Source organism: Merops nubicus, unplaced genomic scaffold, assembly GCF_000691845.1.
Source record: "Merops nubicus isolate BGI_N331 unplaced genomic scaffold, ASM69184v1 scaffold18107, whole genome shotgun sequence".
Taxonomy (NCBI): domain Eukaryota; kingdom Metazoa; phylum Chordata; class Aves; order Coraciiformes; family Meropidae; genus Merops; species Merops nubicus.
Window position 1 is genome coordinate 1 of NW_008619777.1, and position 25,063 is coordinate 25,063.

General features: G+C 45.9%; 1 protein-coding gene across 1 annotated transcript in view; it reads left to right on the top strand.

Moving 5' to 3' along the window:
• Positions 1-21,387: 21,387 nt before the first annotated feature.
• Positions 21,388-25,063, top strand: part of DENND2A (DENN/MADD domain containing 2A) — a gene marked incomplete at its 3' end in the record, with an annotated part of 29,572 nt that continues 25,896 nt past the window's right edge. The window contains exons 1-2 of the mRNA XM_008943925.1: positions 21,388-21,458; positions 23,155-24,366. Coding sequence (XP_008942173.1) covers positions 21,388-21,458; positions 23,155-24,366 — 1,283 coding nt within the window. The remainder of the gene's footprint in view (positions 21,459-23,154; positions 24,367-25,063) is intronic.

Consider the following 25,063-nt stretch of genomic DNA (forward strand, 5'->3'; position numbering starts at 1 on the left):
CTGCTCCCGCCGGGCGCGGGGGGCTCGCTCGGCTGCGGGCGGGTGGGAAAGCGGCCGAGGGGAGCTGCTGAAAAGCCGCCCCAAGTGGTTCGGGAGCGATAGGGCGGAGGAGCGGAGGCGGCCCAGTCACTCAGCGTGCGGCACCGGGGTGAGCTCAGCCCTGCCTCGGGCTCCGGCGACAAAAAAGACGAGGAAACTCCAAGCAGGTTCTTTGGGAGAAACTCGGGCCTCACTCGAGCAAGCAGCAGAGTCCTCCTCGGTTTACAGCAAAGCCCTGAGACCCTCCGTGATCGTAGCTCTGCGTCTCTCTTTCTGCTCCTGATCGCCTGTTTTGCTCTTGCTTTGCCTTCAACAGGAGGAAACGTCTGCACTTGGGTGCAGCTTGGAGCTTAACAGGGGGACATTTCTGATTCTAGCTTGGGATCCATGAGAATATTCACCTGTCCTGGGGAGACAAATGCCATCTCGCCTTCCCAGGGGTGATGGGTGCTAAGGGGTTAGGCATAGAGCTGGTGGAGGGGAGCACTCTCTGGGAAGAGAACAGTCAAGAATTTACAGCTGTGTGCTGCTGTGGTCCCAGGGAGTCAGATGCAAACTGGAGGGTAAACCATGCAAGGTGTATTTGGAATGCTTTCAGAGGTTTCAATTTTATGAGTCTCCAAGGAGCCTGGCTCTTGATGGTGCTGGAAGAGGGATGGCTTACAGGGGACTGAAGCTTTCTGACTGCTTGGGGCTGCAGTGGAGCCTCACAAGAGCAGGTTCTCGATGCTTAGTGTGGGGTGCTTAATCCTGCTTTTTACAAGAGCATGGTTTGTTTCCTGGACAGGTCAGCAAGTTACATGGGAGCTGTTCTTGACCCTGAGGTGTTCCCAGCCACCTTTGCTCGTGCCATTTAAGCAGGGTTGTTGCTTTCGGAGAGGAGGGTCTCTGGCCTGGAGCTCAGAGACAGGCAGAAGGATTTCCATGGGGCTTTCATTTGCTACAGGGAGGGGAGCTCTTGGTGTTGCTGATGGATTAAAAAGCTGTTTTCTTTGTGGGCTGCCACCTTACTGACCATTCATTCTTGGTGTCTGGTAGCAAAAGTGTACGGGCTCTGTTGCTGAACCACCAGAAGGGGAGTCGTTACTGCGTCCTGCCAGAGGAAACGAATGTGTTTCCTCGACCCTTGTGTTGTGTTCTGAATTGTCATCAGGGTGGTGTTTGTGGGGTTTGGTGGTTGTTGGTTTTGTGGGGGGAGGTTTATTTGGTTGTTTTGTTTGGTTGGTTTTTTAAACAGTCCAAACAGTGTTTCAGCATGTGAGAACAGATATCTACCACATTGGGACAGACTTGGAAACAACTGAAAATGCTAAGTATGGAAATGAGAGGAAAGCCACAGGATTTCCCAGGGTAATACAGCACCTCTTTGAGAAACAGAAGAGAAAGCACTGAAAACAAAGGGTGCTGGAGCGAGCTGGGATGCAAAAAGCAAGCTGGAGATTAATGGATCAGCTGGGACCTCTATTTGCCTATGGATGTGAAGGTTGTGTGCTGAAGCCTGGCTTGGCCTTTAGTACATCCGTGTCCTGACAGTCCACACAGAAATTGCTCCCTGTTCCTCAGCTCGGATCCTCAAGCACGATACTCCTCGTAGCCCACAAGTGTGTGTGGAGTGTCCCAAAGAGCTGCTTTCAGTAGTGTCCCCAGCTTGCTGCCTTGGGAAATCTTTTAGGACATTTTGTCTGCAGTGACAACCATGTGATACTTTCTGTTCTCCAAAAACAAGAAGGGCATTTAGAACCTTTGTCAGACACTTAAAATATGCCTGTCTTCATCCCAAGTCTGGCATTTTTACGTGTTAGAAGTGTTCATTTGGACAAGGAGATGATAAAGATCAGGCAAGCTGCAAGGCTTTCAGAGGTGATCTTAATTCAGTAGGAGCTTTTCCAGCGAGTTCATCTAAATATCAGCTGTAATAACTAATTCATAGGAAGAGGAACTAAAGCCTATGTTTTGCTGGGCGTTCAAGGGGCACAGAGGCAAACACAGTCCTTGCCATTAGTTTGAGATCTCTTTTGCCAGTGAGATCTTCATGCAACAAGGCCAGACTCAAACATGAAGAGATGCTGGGAATTTCAGAAGTACCTGATAAGTGTCATGTTCTTTTGGATCCCTCTGAATGCATCATCCAAGACAGCTGGTCTCTCTTCCTTTTGTAGCACCTGACATTTATTTCCTGACTGGAACTGTGCTGAAGCTGCTCTTTCATAAGTGGAGGCCAGACAAAGGGGAGAAAAGGCTCTGTAGTGCACCATTAAGCCTGTGAGAGTGGAGAGGAACCTCTCTTAAGCTCTTGGTGAGGCTGGTTAATTGTGATGATCCGCTCTCTTAGGCATCCAGCACGGGGGTATAAGCTCTTTAAGGGAAGCGTTTTTTAGCGGAAGGATTTAAGTACCAGTGGCTGATACATCTGTTGGCAGGGTCCCAAGAGCTGTCTGGAAGAGGCCTCTACTATGAAGGAAGTGCTGAAATAGGACTTTTAATTAACTTGCATAGCAGTTCCTTAAGGACTGAGAATAGTCTCCACAGGGAAGAAGGGAGTGGGATGTAGCTAGAAAGAAATTCCTTGTCACATTCAAGTTCTGTAAATGAGTGAGCCTGATTTTGCCTGGATGCAGCTCAAATAACATTGTATCTGAGGGATACCAATCTGTAAGCACTGTTGTACCCACACAAAGCTGGAGAATAGATGGTGTTTTCTCATGCATAGCCCTGAAGTGCAAGGAAAGGACAACAGCATGCTTATCTTGCTAATGGGATTTTTTTTTCTTTTTTTCACCTCTAAGTGGCCTTACCAACTACTAGAAATTAAAGCAAAGGCTGAAATGTGTAATATGTATGCCATTTGGTGGTGAGTTTGGCCCAGGTTTTATTGAAGACCACTTTCATTTTCAGTGTCCATGATCAGCCTTGTGTACACCATACTTCAGGCTCTTTGTGAAGGGTTTTCTATCAAGGGATGTGTCCTTGGCTAGAAGCCTGGCACAGAACAAGCTGAGGTCTCTGCTGTCAGTGTAGCACTGAAAGGCATCATCGTGATGGTCCTGTCCCTCCTGTGCCAAGAACAGCTCTGAACCATATCGTGTGGTTCCAGCCTGTCACTGTTGCAGTTGCCAACAGAGGCTGTGCTCTTGCGATAATCCTGGTGTGACAGCCAGGGTAATCCTATGCTGAGATAAATACATTGCCTAAACATTGGCTGGTCAAATGTGGGGTGCCATGTTCATGTAACAAAGACCCCAAAGGGGGGCTCAGGAGAAATCTTCCTTGCAAGAAGTGTGAAATGTTAGGACTCCTTTAATGCAGATAACATGTACTAAGAACCTTATTTCTGTCTTTTCTGCAAATAGTACTGTCCCATAGTAAAATTGTGGGGAAGTCAAGCGTAGCTGGAAAGACAGAAGCTCGGAGGAGTAATGTCCTGCTGGAAAGAATGCCATGAGTGCTGGTATAATCTTCATTCTTTGTTTCAGTGCCTCTTTCCTGGGATTTAGCAGGGCAGATAGTAGTTACCGTGGTGATTAAAGGTCAGTTTTTACAAATTAAACTTTTTAGGAGTTAGTACATCCCTGAGGCCTTCGCGTACACTTCGGGCAAGGTCATCATCCCACCTCTGGGACGCTGCCAGGCAGGTTTGCCTGGGGTCTCAGTTTTTCTCAATCGTTCATGTGCATGAGAATTTGGCTTGAATGTTACCCGTTATCTTTCTGTGCTGTTCCCAGTGTCCTTCGCTGAGCGTGAGGTGGATCTGGGTCAGCCATCGGACGAGCAGCTCCTGGGCAGCTAGGGCGAAGCCTTGGGTTGCTCATGGGGAGGAGCAGTGTCTCATCAGGAGAGGGCTGCTGCCTTCAGCCGGGGCGGGAGCTGCTGGTCCTCAGGCCCCCAGGCAAAGCACTTGCTCAGCCCTGTGCTCCTGGGCTGGGAACCAGCAGTGTTTATGCGATGAAAGGGAGCAGAAAATGGCTTTTCCTGGTCGCTGCCTTTCCCCATGCATGTGCTGGCCCAGAGCCAGAGTGGAAACTCTGTCCTCATGAGCAGAGAGAGGAGATGGGAGGGGCGAGAGATGGAGAGGGGCCCAGAAGCAGAGGGAGTTAAAATAAAAACACCAACCCATGCAGAGAAAAGCCTCTAACAAATGGGCCTGGCCATCCCCCGGGCTCTTCACACTGTTGGCTTCACATGCAGCACTGATGAGGTCTCATCTAAGAGTGTGGGTATAGGGCATGGATCATTTTGAGATGTGTTACGGAAGATCAGAGTAAACGGCAAAAGGAAAGAAGCTAGCTGGGTAAGTCGTTCAGGTCTGTCTGTGATGCCTGAAGTGGGGTTTGTGAGCTGCTACTGGTGCTGTGCCACTAATAAGGCAGATGCTGCTGCGTGAGCCGTTGGAGGGACAATACTTTGTTTTCAACTGTGGCATCCTTTAATTGTGGCAAGTCTCCCCTGTAAAATAGTATTGCTAATGCTGATGGGGGTTTGTTTCACTGGTCTTGTTCCTTCTGGCGCATGTACAGCAGAGAGCTATCCATCTGGATTGAGACTAATGTAAAGATAGGTTCTGCAAGCAGATACTGGTAGCTATATTTTCCAATGCCCAGCTCCTCATTAGGCATCATAGAATGTATTCAGGTTTGCTGAACAACTCAACCTATGGAGTGCAGACCTTTCTTGAAGGGTCTTGCCTTGTTTAGATGTCTGTGCAGGAGGCTGTGCCTGGCAGAAAATCTGGTCTTGGAGAAGCAGAGCTTCTTGACTCTGAGCTCATTTGAAAATCTGGCCCAGACACTTAAAATGTTGAGAGCTGATGATGGTTAGGGGTAGCTTGAGTGGAGAAAAGTGCCACCTCAGTTGGAAGTGGACAAAAGAGTTCTGGGTGGGACCTTGCCAGACACTGAGACTCCTGATCCCGCAGATCCCTGAGAGCACATGGCTCCTGACCAACTTCAGGCACTTAAGCTATGTTTCCAGAAACTTACTGGGGTCTCTGGCAATCCAACAGAGAGACTCTTTTGGGGAGGCAAGGACTTCCTACTCTCTGTAACCAGAATAATTTTAAATGGCTCGATGCCCTGCGTTTTAATTAAAATTCCCTTTGGGAATAAAAGTGGTGAAGTGTTTCTGTGATCCTGCTACATTTAAATAGTCTGTATAGTGCCCCTGGTTTGGCAGATCTCTTAAGCAGATGTGTAGGTCTAAGTGCATGCTTAAATCCACCCAGCAGAGCGCTTTGGCTCCCAGTGCAGTACATCATCCTGCTCAGGGAAGTTTGGACTGGATTTCATGCAATCTATGGAAGGTAGTGGCTTTTGAGCATAGGCTTCAAATTAACCACCTGCCTAGGTGTTTTCCTCATCAAAAGTGGTCTCTCACACACCCAGTCATGTTCTGTAGAATAATTTTCTATTAGCAATGCCCTTGAACGCTGCTTCCCTCTTCATATATGTGAGAGTTCTTGCCAAGTGCTTGCTGACAGGCTGCATTGCTGCAAGCAGCTCAGGTGAGGTGCTGTCACAGCCCTGGCATTGTGCTAGCCTTGTGAACAGGCCTGCATGTGTGAGTGATTAAATCAGCCCATCAGGGTGTCATCTGAAGAGGAACGAATGCTGAGCTTGCTCTGTAGGTGGGGGAGGAGGATGAGATCCCCCTCTGTATTTTTTTTTGCTGAAAGCTTTTCCTCTCTGCAGATGTGCAGCTGCTGTAGTTCTTTGCCAAAAACCGGCCGTGACTTTGAGAGCTGGGGAACATGCACACATCTGTTTGCAGAGGAGAGCAGCGAAGGGGCTCGGGTCTCCTGTCCTAGGGGATTATGTTCTTGTGATAGATAGCACTGACTGTCATGGAGGGAGATGGCAAATTTCACAGGGCACCATGAGGGCATGTCATAAATATGGCTTTTGTTTGCTGGTGTCAGCCAAACATCACCTTGCTAAATTAAAAAGGAAAGGGCTCACATTAATAGTGTTTTTTTCTTTAAAAACATTTATCCTCCCCTCTCCCCCCAAGATGGATCTATTTTCCACATAAAACCACAATGTATTTTGGCTGCAAAGCATGCTGTGAATATGAGCTTGACTGTTTTGTTTTTTGTTTTTTTTTTTTTTTCTCTTTTAGGTAAGAGCTGAGTCTTGAGTTTTCCAGATCTCAGAGTGGCATAGTATCAAAGAGAAATAAATGCCTCTTGCTAAAATTGAGAAGGGCATTTTCTTTGACACATGCAGCACTTCAGAAATCAACATCTAGCCAAAACCAGACCCTGAGGCATCTTCCAGTCTACTGATGTCCATGGGAGTTTTTCCATTAATTCAGGGAGCTTGGGATCAGGCTGTAATTCAGAATGTTTTTCCCTGCCTTGACATGCTGGGCTGTATGCACGGCAATCTGTAGTCAAAATTCTGCAAGAGACTGTCTTACTGAAAAGAGCTTTTTCCAGATGATGTAAGAAGTCCTGATCTAGCTGGATGCCATTTTTCAGCAATGTGTTTTTGTCAGACTCTGAGAGAGGCCTGAGATGTTTCCTACTGGGAAACCAACATGTGGTAACTGGGTTTTTTTCATCATATTTCAGTCTCTGTCCCCCAAGATTGCTATAAGTGACTCCAAGTTTAAGTTTTGCCATGGTGTCACCTCTTAAACACAACAGTTGTGTACTTCTGTGGCTGAAGGATAACAATGGCTATTGCCACTTAGTCTGCACTAAACCTGTCTCATCGGTATCTTCTTGTTTGCACGGTAGGAAACTTTCCTTGTAGGATGATTTAGGGTACACGAATTCAAGTTTTCCCCTGTTAAATTCCAAAATTCTGTCACTAGTCAGAGAAACTTTTGGGTGTGTTTCAAGGAAAAATAGGATCACCTCAAAACCACACAAATTTTATGGAATCATTAAGGTTGGAAAAGGCCTCTAAGATCATCATGTCCAACTATCAACCCACCACTACCATGGCCACTAAACCATGTCCTGAAGTAGCACGTCTGCATGTTTTTTGAACAAGCCTCAAGTGCTGCATCTACTCATTTTTTGAGCACGCAGAGGAGGGGGGCCCCCACCCCCTCCCTGGCCAGCCTGTTCCAATGCCTCACTACTCTTGCAGTAAAGAAATTCTTCCTACTATCCAAATTAAACCTCCCCAGCACAACATTTCCTCTCATCTGAGGTAGTTACTTGGGAGAACAGTGGATTTAAAAATTAAATTTAATTGATGAGGTTGTTGTGGTTTTTGGTTTTTTTGGGGGTTTTTTGTTTGTTTTTTTTTTTTAAAACTAACTTATTCTGACACGTTGCTTCATGTCCCACTTGCTTAATATTAGCTTGCATGGGGTAAGATTATTTTTCTTATCCAAAGGAATCTGGAAACATCAGAAACAGAAGACTTGCCCTGTCAGAGCAGTGGAGGACTTCAGTTCTGACCACAAAGACCGAAAATTGTAGCTTTTCTGTTCTTTAAACCCGACTATTCACATATGCCAGTCCTAGTCACTCTGCTCATTTGTGCTCAAGGCAGCCTTCCATTAGATGATAATTATTATTATTATTGTTGTTAGTAGAGTAGAATAGACTATTCCAGTTGGAGGGGAACTACAACGATCATCTAGTCCAACTACCTGACCAGTTCCGGGCTGACCAAAAGTTAAAGGATGTTGTTAAGGCCAACAACGTGTCCAAACGTCTCTTGAACACTGGCAGGCTTGGGGCATTGGCTACCTCTTTAGGAAGCCTGTTCCAGTGTTTGACCACCCTCTTGGTAAAGAAATGCTTCCTGAAGTCTAATCCTCCACTGAAGCAGCTTTGAACTATTCCCATGTGTCATATCATTGGATACCAGGGAGAAGAGATCAGCACCTCCTTCTCCATGTCCCCTCCTCAGGAAGCTGCAGAGAGCAATGAGGTCACCCCTCAGCCTCCTTTTCTCCAAACTAGACAAACCCAAAGTCTTCAGCTTCTCCTCACAGGGTATGCCTTCCAGACCTTTCACTAGTTTTGCTGCCCTTCTTTGGATGCATTCAATAATAGTATTTTATTTTTACCTCAGGCCCCAGGTAAAGATCTACTTTTTGAAAAATCAAGCCTGACCTTAGGTTACATAGCCTTTTATTTCTTTCTATTTTTAAATATATAAAAATTCTTTTTAAGAGCCTGGTAGTCACCAACCCATTCTTTTTTTCCTGATGGACATAGGCAGTTCAGCTGTCTCACTGTCTCTGTTCCACATGTAACTTTTTTCATTTTGTTTTTTAAACTTGTGAACAATATTTTGCAATAGAGAGCACGTTGATAAAACTTGTCCTGAAATCCTTGAATGCAGAATTAAGCAGAGGATTGTATAATGCAACTTTCCTGAAGCAGTTGCTTCACAGTCAGCACAACCTGGTGATACACCGGTGAAGCAGAGTGAGATGTGTGTGGATGAGATCACCAGAAAAACAAAGTGGTGTCAACTGTCATTGCTCCATTAACTTTAGCTGAGCAATGACCTGGAAGTGAGGTTCGGGGTTTTTTGGTGCTTTGGAGAAAATTTTGTGGTATTGCTCTTTCAGTTTTGTGGTTGAATCATATGAAAGACTATTTGGAGAAAGGTAGCAGAATAGCTCAGTCTCTTCCCTCCTTTTTTCCCCCTTCAAAAATTAAAAAATGGTGGGAAGGAAGAGAAGCCTAAACAAAATGTTTCAGCTTCTTGTGAAGGAAAGGTTTAACACACACAGTGTAGCTATATTTTGGTAGGTAAGGCCATTTCACAATAAAGAACTTCACTCTTGTAAGCTTCAGATTACATAAAACATTTCCTTGAAAGTTTCTCTGTTTGCTCGGGTTGCTTTTGTTGGGTTGGGTTTTTTCTGAATACCAAATTTAGAAAAGATTATTTCAGTTGATCAGGAACTCTAAGTAGTTTACTCATCTAGCAGCACCCAAACTTGTCCATGATGTATACAAATTATATTGCTGAGGCCGTGCAGCTGTATTTCAAGTTTATGAGTGCATCTTGCCCAAATTAATTTCTGGATGCCTTCTGATCAAGTAAGAGAAACAGGCACTTTTATAGAGTGGTGCAGTTTGTGAGATGCCTACCTCAGGAAGAGAGAGTACTTCTAGGGCACAAATTGCCTCGTGTGAGTATTAAAGAGGCTAAAAGAGTAGCTCAGAGTTATCAGGAGTTAGCTGAGATGGATTGGCCCATTGTTCTGGTTTAGTTCCTGCGTGGCCATTTGTGTTAATCTGAGCTATCGAGAAGCATATTTGCCAAATAAACTGCTTACTCTCATCTCAGTGTACAAGGTTTTGAAAAGTCAGTCTTGCCAAACATATGAGCCAAAGTAGGACTCGTTTCTTATTCATCATCATTTTTACTGGTCATCAAGAGTCAGATTCATGTGAAGAAAATTTAAAGAAAAGACATTTCTTAGTTTTAGATAACTACTTATACATTCTATGAATCTTTAAGTTTTTGCTTGGGAAGGTGTATTAGCAAAGACAGCTTCTTGCTAACCTGTTTCTGGAGACAAAATTTCTTCTCAGTCTTATTTTTAATATGAATGCAGCGAACTTGCTTGGAGAATTGGGTGACAGCTTTTTATTAAGCAAATGCTCTTCAATCTGAATGTTTTGAGTTATTACATGTGGAAGATGGTAAGAAGAATGACTACTTGAATGGCAAACGTTTTTTTTACCAGCTGAGAAGTAAATCGAGTGTACCATTATATAAGCTCTTCTTGTGCCTCTTCTAATTGAAGAAAATGTTTGGGGCATTTCCCCTAAAAGATCAACTTTAGGTTTAGTTTGCAAGTAATGCCTGTAGGCATTCTCCTTTGAGCAAAAACAATCTAGTTGTTATCAAAAGATCCATTGTGTTCAGCCATAGTGAAGCTTCTACCTTTGCATAAAGAAGGTGGTTCTGGTGAGGCGTATCTAACTGTCCCGTTTATAGAGAACATGTGCATTTGTTAAGATCACCATCTTCTGCAGGGAGAAAACCATTTATGGACAGCCTCTTTCCTGAGCCAGCCCTTTAGAGCTGGTGTTTTTGGGGCTAGGGTGATGAGTACTTGGCAGAGGAACCTGCATATCATCATGATATTGTACCAAGTAGGTCACCTGTTTCCTAGGACAGGTCATGTACTGTGGGGAGACCTCATCTCTCACCTTGTGGGCAACCTTTGTATTCTTTTAACATTGCATGAGAACCAGTAGGACTTGGTCTGTCCAGAGAGATTTTATGGACATGATCTGAGAGGGCTTTGCTTGGGTTTCTGTAGGTACATCTGTGTTGGTGAGGAGCAGAAATGAGGTGAACGTGGAGGGTTTGGTGGGTGGAATGCAAGTCACACCGTAATCACTGGAGTCAAATCAGTACCTTCAGTACAGCTAGAATTTCACCTCACACTGGACTGGGAACAAGATGTTTATGAGCATTTAAGATAAAAGTAGATTATGTTTATTGAGTAGTTCAGGGGACAGGGGCTTCCATAGAGGATTTGACTCCACGAGACTCCTACTTTGATAGTTTGTTCTGGGTCCTGTAAAATGCACCCTTGTAAAATGCATTCAGTGATGCCTGCTTTGTAGTAATGGGTTTTTCCTGTGCACAATAAACAGTATCAGGACCTCGTCCAGGACAACATTCAAACATCTTGGGTGGAGTATGCCCTTGTGGTTACCCTGGAATACAAAACTTGGATACATGTTCTCTGAGCTGGAAGCTTCTGTTAGAATAGCTCTGCTTTGGTTGTGAGATAAGGGCTTGATGGAGGAAATGGGACATGGGTGTTCTGCTTCTGCTCTGCTATCAAACAGTCTGATGTATATGAAAGAAAGTAAACAATGGAAATTAGAGTCCTCTAGAGTATGGACTGCCTTTGCACATCCCTTGGAAGACAGCAGTGAACAATATGTGCTTATTTGATAACTCCCCAGTTTCTAAGTTTTCTGCCATGAGAAACAAATAAATGCTTCAGCAAAGAAAAAGCCCAAATGTCCCAAATAAATGCTTCCAGCAGTTCTCAGTTTGGTGGGGGTTTTTTGTTTGCTTGTTTTTTTATTGTTGTTGTTTTTTACTTATGAAATAACTTTAAGCTTTTTAAAAAAAATATACCCTGATCTCTCTGAAAGTGGAATGAATTAACGAAGAAGATACTTGCTTTTTCTAACAACAAGAATTTACAGCATTCATCAGTATTTGCCAAGGCAGCCTTACTGGTGCATTCATGGCCTCCCTGATAGCTTCCACTGAACTGTTGAAGTTTTTTAGGCACTGCAGAATTACTAAGGACAAGAGACCATGGAAATGTGTTAGGGATAGCATAGGTCTGTGTCTTGTTTTAGCAGCCATTTTTTACTGTTATTTCTCCATCTTTGGAGAGGAAAAGGCACCTAGCAGTGAGGTTTTGAAAGGAGTGATTTTTTTTTCTTTTTTTAGGAGTTTTGTTTTGTTTTGTTTTCCACAGAGAAAATGAGAGTGAATTATCTCTTCTACATTAATTAAATGACAGGTTATTTTAGGATAATCCAGGTTGGAATGGATTGCAGGAAGCCTCTGTTTCAGCCTCCTGCTCAGAGAGATTCAGGTCTGAGCTCAGACCAGGTTGCTGGTTGAGTCTTGAAACCTCCAGCGATGGAGATGGCAGGGCTGTTCCAGAGAGGTATTATCCTCATGGTGAAAAAAAAAAAAATATGTCTTTTATGTTGTTTCCACTTGTTCCTGTTGTCTCATCCAGCCAAGAGAGAAGCAGCCAAGGAATTTGCTTCAGGTCACACACTGAGCTACACTGATGGTTTTGTTTTTACAGTAAGCAAAATGCTTTAAAAGTTGTAACAGAATGATGAAACCCGTGTCTTGTTTCTGAAAGGGACTGGGGCACATGGGTGGCAGTCCAGACCTGACTTAGACATACTTAGGTGCAGAGCATCACTGGAGCAGTCTGTCCATCTTCTGAGCTGCCAGGACATGAGGAAGCTCTTCAGACCGTGTCTGGATGAATCTATTCTTATGGAAGTGCCTTTTTCAGGACTGTGAACTGTTATCTCAGACATCTCCCATGTTAGCAAGTTCTGCTGGCATTGTGGAACTGGTTCTGGCACTTGGTAAATGCCAGAGTTTGCAAGGTATGTAGGCACATGAAGATACAGGTAGATGTTCTCTCAGTTTTCCCAGCAATACCTAGACGACATCTCCTGTTGCAGTCAGTGAAACAGGAATGCATACTTACAGTGGTTTGAAAATATTAACCACTTTTACAATGTTTTTAAAAAAATATATCGGATCCTCAGTTGGTTTTGAAAATGGGTCTTAAACTCCACAGTTGTGTAGTTGTTTCTGAAAATTTCGCCTTTCTCTATTTATGGAGGTATTTCTGTGGGGCTTTTCTGCCACAAAGGCAGAAGGATGTGCCACCAAGCCATCATGGTGTCTTGCCAGCATTTTTGCCTGACAGTACTGGAGAAGAACTTTTGTTCCCTCCTGTTACATAGTTTTCATTTATAGTCAGAAGCTGTACCAAAGGCTAGGGGGGAGAATGTGTGGATGGTTATATGCAGTAGACTTGCTCAACCCTTGTCCGTTGGGTCAAGGGAGCCAAAAAGCAAGGCCCAGGCAGGCCCTTGTCCTCCTGACACACTTCCCGGCCGAGCCCCTTCAGTCGCCCCTGTGCTTGAGGTCACCTGGGCTGGAGAGAGTTTCAAATCGCATGTGGGAGTGAGAGGGCGGAGAAGGAAGGGTGACTTTCCCTAGGATTTGGAGGTTTCAGTTAGAGGTTTTTTTCCCACTTTTGTTGGCTGTGAGTGCAATGACCGCTTAATCACATGGACCGGGCTGGCTCCCTCCCCCACTTTTCCTCTCCCTGGCAGAGCACAGCCTCTCAGATTTCCCCCCAGCACGGGCGGATGGCGGCTCCCAACTACATTCCTCTTCTTACAAAAGAAAAGGAAAAACTGCTCTCCACATGGGCAGATGGCCGACCCCTTTCCTGGCAGCTCCGCTGCAGTGTCCTCTTTCCTATTGTCCTGACAAACACACGCACACATTCACACACACACCCACAGAATCTGACTTTCCTTCTGGAAAAATAAATAAATGCAAGCCCTCTTTGCAGAGGTTTGTATTCTCTGGAGGTGTGCAGGTTTCCTTCTCATGATGGGTAAATCTTTGGTGGCTGATACGCTGCTCGGCCATGCTCTCTGCTGAGGAAGGTCGAAGGAGGGGACGCTGTGCTGCACTGTGGTTGACAGATTTCGATAAGGAATAAGATCTACAATAAGCAGATTCTGCATATGTGGTGGCCAAGATATGTGGGAGAGAAGAACAGGAGGAAAGGTGAGAAACGCAGGGCAAAGCTGGGTCTCCAAAATATAAAAGCAGTCTCAGGGGACATTTTGCATGAGCTCAGAAGGTGATGCTTAATAGAGACAGACTTCAGTGGCAGGTCATGGGCTCAGACATGGTACAGGAAGGTCTCCTGGAGCATGCAGCTACCTGGACTCTGCAGATGGTGCCCCAAGGTTGTGGTCATGGACACTTCAGGAAGCTGTGTGTTAAATCCTCATCAGGAGGGTCGAGAGTCAGCATCCTGCAGGCTGAAGGCCACTTGAGGAGAAATTTGCTGAGGCTCCGTTTGTCTTCCCTGATGATAACTTATTTTGGAAGAAGCTGAGGTTCTTCATTTTAATGCTCTCATTTCCTTTCTGAATGTGAGACAAATTGTCTTCCTGCCAACTTCTTTGCAGAGTTGCCCCTCAACAGGACCTCTTTGGGTCCCATCTATGCTGGAATAGCAGAGGTTATCTCACTGCATTGAAAATGAGTTCCAGTGTGGTTCATGAGCTGAATGCTATGTTTTAGTGGCAGGTTGTTTCCTATGCTGTCAAATGTTTGGGTTTCCTGGGAGCATAATAATAGCCCTGAATTCTTTCCAATTCTTTTTACAGTAGAAGTGATTTACCGTTGTGGTAGGACTGGTATATTCATAACACAGCATTCCTATCAAAGGAAAGTATCTACACCAATTGGCCATGCTGGTAGAAATGCACATTTGCCGATGTAGGTTTGTCTTTGTTGGGGACTGAAGCCAGGTCCTCTGCATCCACATGGAATCCTGCCTCTCCATGTGGCTGATTCGCAGTTCTGCTGGCAAATGTGTGCTTGTGTAAATCTGGTCCATATTTCTTTTGTTTTATTCCATATTGACTATAGTCGTCTTGTATGTGGGTAATTTAAAAGCAAAGGTAAACGAGTATGAAATGCTGGCTCCACTGATGTCATCAGCAAGCTTGTGTCTGCTTCAGTAACACAGGATTCACCACTAATGTCTTCTTGAGCCTTGACTTCAAGTAACTGAATTTTCATTTATTAGGCTGCAAAGCATAAGTATTATCCCGCTTTGAACGGGGCTGAGCAACCCCCACTGTGTGCACATGTGTGATACTGTGAGATCTAAAACACAAGGAGATCTAGTATTGCCAAGAACAGTCACAGAAGAGCTGTCCTCCGCCACTTTTACTTCCCAAAGTCTGGGTTTCTCCATCTGGAATTATCTATTTTTTTTATCTTTTGTTCATGACTTCCTTGTAGAAAATAGCCTGAAACTTGTCATTCCACTAAGCATTGTAGTTAGTCTTCACAGTAGCAGCCAGGTTGGGAAATGCTGGATCTTTCTCTTCCCATGTGAATTTTTTCTTTGTATTTATGAAGCTACCTGCAGGTGTGAAGACTCATCGTGTCTCCAAGCAGTAATACAAACCATACTTGCCACCACATAAAATAACAGTATTTACCTTCTCTATGTCTGGGACTTAATCTGTGCTTGTGAGCAGTGAGTTAGAGAAAGCGGGCTGCTGTTCTCTTTGACGGGGTCATGTAACATCCCACTGCTAACCCTGGAAATGCTGTTTTCCAGCTGAGGGTGTGGTTGCCTGAAGGAAACTGGAGGGATGTCTAATACCCTTTGAGTTGTTGAGCTTTTTTTTTCTGTTTGTTGTGTGTTTAGAGGGAGGAACAAAGGGAAAATAAGACAATGGGAAATGTGGGACTTTATAAAAGCTTTATAATAGTGGGTGCAACGAGCCCCACCTTTAACAGAAGACAATTCACATTGTGAGACCTTGTTTTCGATTTCTGTCTTCAGGTCAAATATTTTTTTTTTCTTGTTTCAGTCTGCAGTTTTCTGTGCTGAGCATTGCCTCTGGCTGAATTACTTTTGAAAGCCTTCAGCCAAAATGTTTCAGCTATTTGAAAGAGTGAAGCTAGGAGAGAAAAATGTGGTTTCCTCTGTGTTAGAAAGTACATCAGGCTTTGCTTTTGCTGAGACTAATCTTATGCTTTGAAACAGAAGTGTTACATACTATTTGGATCCGGAATTTGTCCTTTGCCACTCCTGTGTCATCTCTACCTTAACTTTTCCATGGCTCTGTGTGAAGAAAATTTCAGCTGGCACATGATCAGCAGAGGCTTTTCTTTTAAGTAGCTAAAATCTCCTGTAGTTGACTTGTTTCCAAATGTGCTGTCCTTCCAGCTCCCGGTGCCAGGCAGGTGATGCTTGTGCTATCCCTGAGGAGCCTGACCTACAGCCTTCAGGTGGGGCAGGGAGGTGAGACAGGAGTGGACAGGAGGTGAGAGCAGTTTCTCAAGGGTCCATCTGCTTTACTGTGCAACAAGGATGACTTAAGGATGCAGTTGAGACCCAGGGTGACCCACCAATATTGCCCGCAGCAGGTCTTGCTGACTCCCCTCTTCTTTTTACTAAGGATTAGCTTCTTTCCAAGCAGAGCCTTGTTGCCAGCCCAGTCCTAACACTGCTCCTGTAATAAAGCCCCAACCTAGGAGTCATTTGTGGGTGTCTACATGCTGTCTGCAGTTCAGAGCCAAAGGCTGGTCAGCTAACCAGCAGTACAGAATACATTCCTGGGGTTTAGTAGGACATCCCTGTAAATCTCTGCCCAGGAACAGTGGCCTAGACCTCCTGTGGGATGGGTCTGGTCGACAAATGGGCCCCTCCATTTCCCTCAGAAGAGAATCACCCACTACAATTGCCCTCCTTTACTTCTTAACTGAAGCAGTCGTAAGACACGGGGGTGAGTGACAAGCTGTGGGTGACTCACCAGATGGATCATTGTTTCCCTCTTCATTCGCCTGGCCATCAAGTCCCAAAGCCCCATACCTATTGCACAATGGCAGCTGGGAAGGTGAGGGGGACAGAGAAGGTTTTCACTTGCCTCTCTGAAGAGGGACCTCTCTCCATTCCCCCTTGTCCCTTATGTCCCCTTCTTCTGCCTGGTGGCAGGAGGCGAAGGGGTCCTCCACTTCTTGTAGAGCCTCTTCCTGCTGCCTTTGCCTCAGAGTGTGGCTGCACCGATCTATCTTGCTTTCACACTCTCTGATCCTTCTCAATCTTTCTACCTCCTCTCTTAGTTCAACCACCTGCCTGAGCTTGTTTCAGAATACCCTTGCCTTGCCCCAGGGCTGGCACTGGGCACCTGGGGTCAGTGACTCCCCCACCGCCAGTACTTGGCATAGGGGTGCTGCCCAGGGCTGGGGCACCAGGGCCCATGCAGAGGCCTAGGGGGGGCTGGGGGTTACATGTGCACAGGCATGAATCCTCACACTGCTTCTTACACCAAAGGGAAATGGCTCCAAACAGAGCAAGGGCTTTGGGAGGGCCTCCGAGACTTTAACTGTTGGCTTCCCCTTACTCACGATTTTCCTGTTAGTGTTTTGTCTTCTTGGCATCCTTCCTGTTCTTTATATAGGTATGTTCTATATTGTTGTCTCATTGTTGCTGTCTGTATGCTGCGTCCTTTGTTCTGTAAAGCACTAGGAGCAGAGAGGTGTCCCTTGCAAGCTTTGTCTGGCTGCTGGAGGTTACTCATGAAAGTAACTAGAGAGACCATTTCTGTGAGCACCTAAGAGAGCAAAGGCAAGGCATCTTTTTCATCTTGGAGGAGAGTTTGACCAGCTGCAGGCCGCTCCTGGTGCTGTGGAGCCTCACTGTTTATACACACCAGCGGTGTGGCGAGACTCCAGTTACGGACTTGGATCCAGTTTTTATGTGAGGTGCAGAGCAAACAGAGCAAAGAAAATCTTGAGACATGGCCTCCAGCACACAGCAATGGCAGTGCCCATCCCCAAACCACAACACCCTTTGAGGTATGCTTGGTGTATTCCCCAAAAACAAAAGAGCAAAGAAGGGCAGCCTGGGAGGCTTGCTGCCATCTCTGCCTGACCTTATCAGAGGCAAGGCTCCACACGTGCAGCCAGCATGCTGGCTGCGTACATTTCTCATGACATAGGTTGCAGGGCATGTGGTGCCTCTCTGGCTTTTGTCATCATGCATGGCTGCACCAACTGCAGCAGGCAAAGCCAGTTTCTTCCCCTCCCTGGAGGAGTTTAGCTCGTATTCCTCTGAAGAAGGCTTCTCTGTCCTTTGGAGGTGGGAGCGTGCCTACTGTCAGCATCTTTTTTATTCACTGGTTGCTTTAGAGACACTGTGCAGTATCTAGTGCCCTGAAGCAGATGTGAGTACGCCGAGAGCATTTGGATCGGAAGTGGGGAAGAGTGCACTGGAGGGGGGGGGGAGGAGAACTTAAATTAGAATGAAAGCCAAACAGCTATTGCTGGAGACAGATGATTACAGCTCATTTCAAGGCTGTTTCCTGCATGCCAATGATAGATCAGTAAACAAACGCCTCTTTGCGAACACTAAGCAGGCAGGAACTCTGTTTGGAAGAGAAGGGTCGGAGTAGGTCTTGCTTCACTTGGTAGCAGGAAGCCCCTATCACGTGGCCCTGGGAATTGTGAGGCCGGGTGCATGTGGGAGATACACTGAGAGGCTTCTGCTGGGAGACTTTCACATCCTGCCCGGGGTCTGGCCAACAGGTTTGAGAGCTCTCTCCTCTCCCTCTTTCCTCCCACTTCCTCCCCTGTCCTTCCTTTCCCAGTTTAATTCTGAAATTATATCAGATGACTGCTTTGTTCCACTGAACAATGGCAGGGATTACCAGATAAATTGCGTGATGAGGCTCCCCAAATGGGGCTGGAGTCTTCTCTCCCCTTTTATGGCCTTGCTGCTCCAGGATGTATGTGTCAGGAGCTCGGGTTGCTGCGCGGCGGTGCCTCCCATTGCTGGTATAAAGTTGTTGTGTGGTTTTTAGAGAAAGCAGCAATCAGTCAAGGCGCATCAGCCTGATGTAGGTATGTCCTTCTTGGATTGCCTGCTAACTGAACTCAGCCTTCCTTGTTTCTTCTAGGCAGTTTGTTGGGCCATAGTCACATTGCACAAGAGGCAGGGAAGAAGAGCATTTTGGATACCACTTCTGAGCCTCTCTTCCCTATCCCTACATACACACACACTTTCTCCTGCTCTCTGTCCTCACTTCCCTCCCTCTTTTGTTTAGGTTGGAAAAGGCCTTTAGGATCATTATGTCCATCCATTAACCTAACTCTAACAAGTCCACTGCTAAACCGTGTCCCTAAGCACCACATCTACATGACTTTTAATCACGTTCAGGGATGGTGATTCAACCACTTCCCTGGGCAGCTGTTTCAGTTCTCTCCCTTCGCTTCACACAGTTTCATCACCTCCCTTGTACCAGATTGGGTGCATGTTGGACACCTTCCATGTCTAAAACTCTCAGTAAGCTATAGCAGGTCACAGAGGAGCTCCAGTGAGAGCCTGAGCCAGCACACAGTGGTGGAACAGGAGCTCCCCTTTCCCATTGCAGTGCACTGTCACGATAACTCAGGGTGCCTTGTGGAGCCAAACCTCGGTAGGGAAGATCTACCTTTTGTTTTCCTACTGAGACGGTTTTCCATCACTGCCATCGCAGCTTCCTCTTGTCAGGCACTGGCAATGCCTGGGGGTCAGGCCTGCAAGTCTGATGACCTTATTAATGGAAGAGATGATCCCATCACCTTTGAAGTTCGTTTGGGCTTGGGATTGGCTGCAAGCAAATTATCTGAGTGTTAGACTAACTGGGAGGCACTGTAATATTTTCTGTTATTTTATTCCAGAGGTGAACACTATTTTCCCCCTCATGTCTTCCAGTGTGTTTGGTTAAATATTTACTCTTTTGGGCAGGACCAGCTAATATGCTACAGTAATCCCCTAGGTAATGCTGAGGACACCCTGTGTAGTGTGATCCTTAAGGGTGAAGGCACAGCTTGTGGAGGAGGGATGACTTTACTACCCTGAGTGGTGTGTGTTGTCAGCGGGTGTGTCGGTAGGTACCTGATTGTTGTCACATTGCAGCGTCTGATATGTTGCTGCTTTGGAGGCTCCTGGCCTGCGCTTGAATCTGCTGAATGTGAGTGCGTTCCTTTGGTTGGTGGCTGGCAGGGACAGATGGCCCTCTGGCCTTGACTTTGAGTGATGTTGATCCACGGCTTGCAGTGGTGCTCCTTTCACAGAAGGCTCTTTGCGGCACTCAGCAACTGCTTTGTGCCTCGTTTCTGCTTACCAAGTGTGATGGGGTCTGTCCCATCCACTAGAGATGAAGGAATGAATACATCTCTTATTCTGTATTATCTTCTTTTTGACCTCTCCCACAGGAGCTGCATCAGGTGTGTAACTGTGCTGAGCACCAGCACACATTTGCTCACACTCAGATGTCTGTTTTCAAGGCAGTGCTTGTGAGGGGTCTAATGGAAAAGGCTGAGAGATGGCATTTGCTAATGGGGAAGTTGTGTGATCTTATCAAGACAGAGGAGCTCATCGCAAGCAGAGGCACTCCCGTTGTTGTCACCTTTCTTACTGCTACAGGCAGTGCCGAGGGGCTGTGGCCACTGACCCTGCTGTGTGAGGCACTAAATGTGTGGTGAGTGAAGAGACCATCCCACCTCTGGAGATGTTGTGAGCCAAGTGCAGAGCAGCCCCTGTTGCAGCTTTGCATGAATCTGCTCTGGCTGCCTGGGTGAGTCATTCTTTGGCAAGGACAGGAGCAATCGTTAGGTTTTCATTATTTTCAGTCCATAACAGTTAACGGACGGGTGAATAGATGTGGTTCCTCGGGCTGGTAAGTGTTCTTGACAATGTAGCAAGGCTGTTCTGTGTCTAGAAGTGAAGTGGATGTTTGTTCCAGTTACTAATGAGGAAGAGAAGCCAAGGGGGTTTATTGTCTGGGGAAGGAGAGCCCGCTCAATGGTTAGCAATGAGCTGCCCCAAGTGTGTACACATTGAGTTGACCTGGAGTTCACTCCTCGCCTCAGGAACGTTGCCAGTGTGGGATAAAGGGAGGGAGAGAAAACTGCGAACAAACAAGACTCATTTTCTTTTTTTTCTTTTTTCCTCTCTCTGCCCAAAATACTTGAGCAGTGGAAACGAGAGATCCTTTTATTCTTTACTGTTTCTGGTGTAGTGGGTTTTATTTTTTTAATGACAAGAAACTATTAAATTTCCCGAGGTACTTGGTCTTGTTGCCAAATGCTAAGCATGGCAGGGCAGCATCTGGCAGACCAGCCAAGTGGTCAGATTTGAAAGGCTTCAGATTTTCCAAGTACTGCCTACCAGATGGTGAGCCTGTTGTCAATGCAATGCTGTAGAGCAGGTGGGCCACCCTGAGAAGTGAGGAGAGATGGTGCTGCAGAGTAACAGACTAATTATTTTATTATTTATTTAGTGTGTAAGAGCCTTGTGAGGCAATAAAAAGAGGATGGAGTCTGTTGCATTGACCAGGTAGCAGAACTACTCAAAAAAAAAAAAAAAAAAAAAAAAAGTGTGATAGTTGCCCCATGCATGCTAGAAACCATGAGGCAAACAGAATGACTCATTTTTGTCACTGTTCTATCTTACCCCCATGAGGAGTTATCCTCTTGAATCAGATCAGTAGCAGCCTAACATGGCCCACCAGAGAGAAGGAAACCAGTGGGTGCAGTGGAGTGTCTCTTCAGACTGAAATGTTTTCTGTCCCAAGTTGGGAGCATAGTGACAGTGTTACATGCACGGGAGCCACTTTGGTCATATGGCCTTAACACAGGTTGTTTTAAAGTTGTTTCTGTTTTAGTCTTCTGTGAGGATAAAAAAACCTTAAATCCACTGAGATTTTGGCAAGAGTACAGGCCTTCATAAAATGTGCTTCATATTCAAGTCATGGTACAGTGGTTGATGCTGAGTCAAAGATAATTTTTGCCCTCAGAACCCATCGACTCCTCCCTGGGCTTCTAGGGGGTAATACTGTCACCCCTCTTTCCATTTCATAGAGGTGGAAACACAGGCTGTCCTCAGAGAACTGTCATCTCTTGCTTCTGCGCTTCTGAGTTTCAAGGAGAAACGTGTATGTGTGTGTAGGAGGAAGAGAGAAGGATCCTGAGCACAGAGCAATACCTCTTCCTTGTGTCTGTCTGCAGGTGACCTCCTGCCTTGCTGTGTGCTGACATGATGACAGCTAGCAAGGCAGTCGACGTGAGCAGCAAGTCTGAAAGCAGTGTCTGCAAGTTTGTTGAGAGGTGAGAGCTTTCATGTTTCAGTCCTGGAGTGCTTTGTGTGTGTTATTATCCCCAGCAGAAGGAAAAGCAAAGGAAAGAAGCATTCTCTCTGCCCTGCACTGTCCCTTTCTTGTCACATGTTAAAACACAGCCCTGTAGGTTTTTGATGGCTTTATTGCCATCTCACACTGTGATGCTGGGCATTTTAGCATCCTGTCAGACTGATTACCTCCTAGACTCATGCTGCTAGAAGAGAACTGCCCCCCAGCATCACCTTTTGTGCTGGTAACATCCCTGTCAAGGTTTGCCCTGCCTGTACTTGAGATGTTCAATGCTGGGTACTCCACATACTCTTCAGACAAGACTTACTGTCCCCATCCATTGCAGGTTTTTCCTAGTGTCCAGCCTTGGCTTCTACTGTGCAGTCCAATCACTAGTAACACCACAGTGACCTGCTCCTTGGGAAAGGCCATGGTGTTCACAGTGCCAGCTCTTAACCCAAGCATGATGTTGTCACTGAGACAGCCAGGAGTTAAGTATCTATGAGGCCAGGGAAGAACAGCGTCTGGCTTGAGTCCCCATTTCTGCTCAGAAACCCTTCCCAGACTTACAACTTATAACTGAGTCTGAGAAGGCTGCCAGTGTTGTTTAACTCAAGGACAAAGCCTAAGGCCTGCCAGCACACAGGGTATCCACATGGATGCTCTTACAAGAGCACTGAGTTCTGTAAGGAGCACACTTGATACATATAAGTTAATGGAGCAATTTCCTGAGTTGAATTTCAGTATTTGGATCGTGGTTAAATGGGACTAATGATATGGGTTTGCATCTCAGTAGCTTGTGTTGTCCTGGTGCTTTTTCCCAAGCCCAGGCAAACCCCAAAGACATGGCTAAGTGCTTTGGTTCAGAAACATTTTGTATTGGAATGCCTGTTCAGCTGGAACTTTATTGTCACAATTTGATATTGTGATACCACATGCTTGGAGATCCTTAGACTAAAAATATTTTAGGGATTTTTGCTGCACTTTGGACTCAGACAGTGAAGATGTTTCATCCTTTGCCCTGAAAATGTTGAATCTGGTCTCTGGGTGCTATGTCATGTGCTATGGGCGAGGGACTGTGCATGGGAGCCCAAGCCCACATACGGCCTGGGATGATAGGGCCATAGAAGTGTAATAATAAAAGTGCAGTCTTTGTGCACTCAGGGAACATTTGGATGGACTGAGAGAGATCCTCTGGGCAGGCAGTAGAGGAATGTCAGCTGTGTCCTATATTTTCTCCTCCAACAGCAGCAATTTTGCTAAAGTTTGCAAATGGTCCGATTTACATTTATTTGCAGTGAACCTATTTAATGATTTGGCAGCATCCAGAATTGTACTGCTCTTCTGAACACACACATGCAAAATTGCTCCTGAACTTCTAATTGGCATCAGCATGTCAGATGTACAAAAATTCTCTCTTTTACCTGCCACCTACTTCTGCTACAGAGAAGGACTTAATTTCAAATTGCCTTAGTCATAAGAAGAGGAGAGTATTGTGTTATGGCTAAAAGGACCTTTCCCTCAGCATCCTCCCCCATAAGCCCATCTCTGAAGTGCTTGGTTTGAGCATCCTCTGCTGTTATCAGCTTTACGAGTAGGGCTTGTGGAAATGATGGAAAAAACCAAGGGTGAGCAATGCAGTGAATGTTTCTTCTCTTTTTGTCTTTGGTGTGTAGGATCAAGCTTGCAGATAAAAATAATACATCAGCTGTGACGGAATTAGAAGGACCTTTGTGTGGATTTCTGAGTGAGAGGTGTTCTGAAGGTGCCTCTGTCACCCTGGGTTTAACACCTGAAGCTGAACCAGTTCCTTCTGTGGTGAAGAACCCACTGGGAGCCTTGGAGAACTTGATGCTGGATCCAAGGCTAGATAGCTTTCAGCAGAACATGCTTAGTCCCAAAATGATCATCAGTGACCCGTCTGTGGATCTAAATGTTAAAGAAAACAATAAAATCATCAGGAGACAGATAGGAGGCACTCAGAATATAAGGTCACCTGGAAAAATTGGCTTGAGGAATAAGACCTTCAGCATCAAGGACAAAATTTCAGAATGGGAGGGGAAAAAGGAAATGCAGTCTGCTCCTCGCAGAGAGGAGGAGCAGGGAGTTAGAGAGGAGCACAAGGTGCCCTGTGTAACTGAGAAGGCAGGTGGGGAAGCACTGATGACTCGGAAAGTGGAAACCAAGAGACTCATGAACTGGGAACGGGAGTGCAAAGGGACAGGCAAAGAAAATGAGCAGAAAGTGAGAACTCAGAAAAGCTCAGGGCGGGCAGCGGAGCGAAAGGGGGAAGTGCAGAAGGATGAGGAAGTGGAGTCCAGCCCTGCAAAATGCCAGGAGGTGAAAGGTGGGAAATGGGAGATCCAGAAGGAGAATCTTTCAGTGCTTAGTCAGGTCAAGAAGCTAGAGCAGGCTTTGAGAGACGGCTCAGCAGAGCTGCAGCCACAGTTGCCTGGTACCTACTATTCCCCACAGTGCTTGCAGGAGAAGGCAGCACAGGGACACACTGCCTCTGAGGGCCATGAGAGCATATGTGGGGCCGAGCTCAACAGAAGGCTTCTTGGCTTGGACTCTGAAATCAGTGAACCGATTTTTGGGACTCTAGAAGAGATAAGAACTTCTCATGCAAAATCCAAGGACTGCACAGTGGAGAATGTGTACACAGAGCCAGGGGTGCCAGAGAAGAAACCCTTCATCAACCCACTGCCAAAGCCCCGGCGGACTTTCAAGCACGAGGGGGAAGAGGACTGGGTCCCAGCAGCTAGGAATAAAAGAAACCTACCCCCTCTGCCATCCATTCCTCCTCCTCCTCTGCCCTCCTCTCCTCCCCCATCAGCTGTCAGCAGGAGGCTCTGGAGCGGGAAGCACAAGAATAACGCTGACCACAGGTATTCAGGTTGTGTTTCACAAAGTTGTTGGTCTTGATGGTGGAGTCCTGCCTTCCCATATCTGTCTGGGAGAGACAGATCTTCCCAGGTCACTCACAATCCCCAGAGAGCCTTGCTGGCCATAACCAGCACTACTCATCTCTCTAAGAACATGAGAGGAAACAGCAAAACTTCACAGAATAATTTGAAGGGTGTAAGTCCTGGTACATTTGAGCTTTAAGGTCACTGTATTACAAGCCTTAACCTTCAAGCCCAAGATTGAGGGGTTTGGGGTTTCGTTTTGGTTTTTTTTAGCAGAAAATCTATTTAATTACAAAATGACCACAGCTGGTCTGGAACAGGGTCTGGAATTATAATCTCTAGACTCTAACCGCAGCATTTTCACTGTTCATAGTAAACCTATTCCTCTAATTAAATCTGATGTGTATATGTTCTCTTGGAGAGCTTTCTTGCCCTTTCTTCCCTTCCACATGATTGTCACACATTTTTGGGGTGGGGAGCATAAAATGCACAATTGTTTCCGGTGCCCTCTGCATAAACTGAAAATTCATGGCTTGGGTGGAGGAAGGAAATCAAAACTTTCCAGATTTGTTAGTGGGGGACACTTAATTGTTTTTACCCTTTTTGCCATCCTGCTGAGGAGTATTGCTTCCTGTACTGCACAAAGAAAGCTGGTTTTTGGCCCCCTCATTCCTGC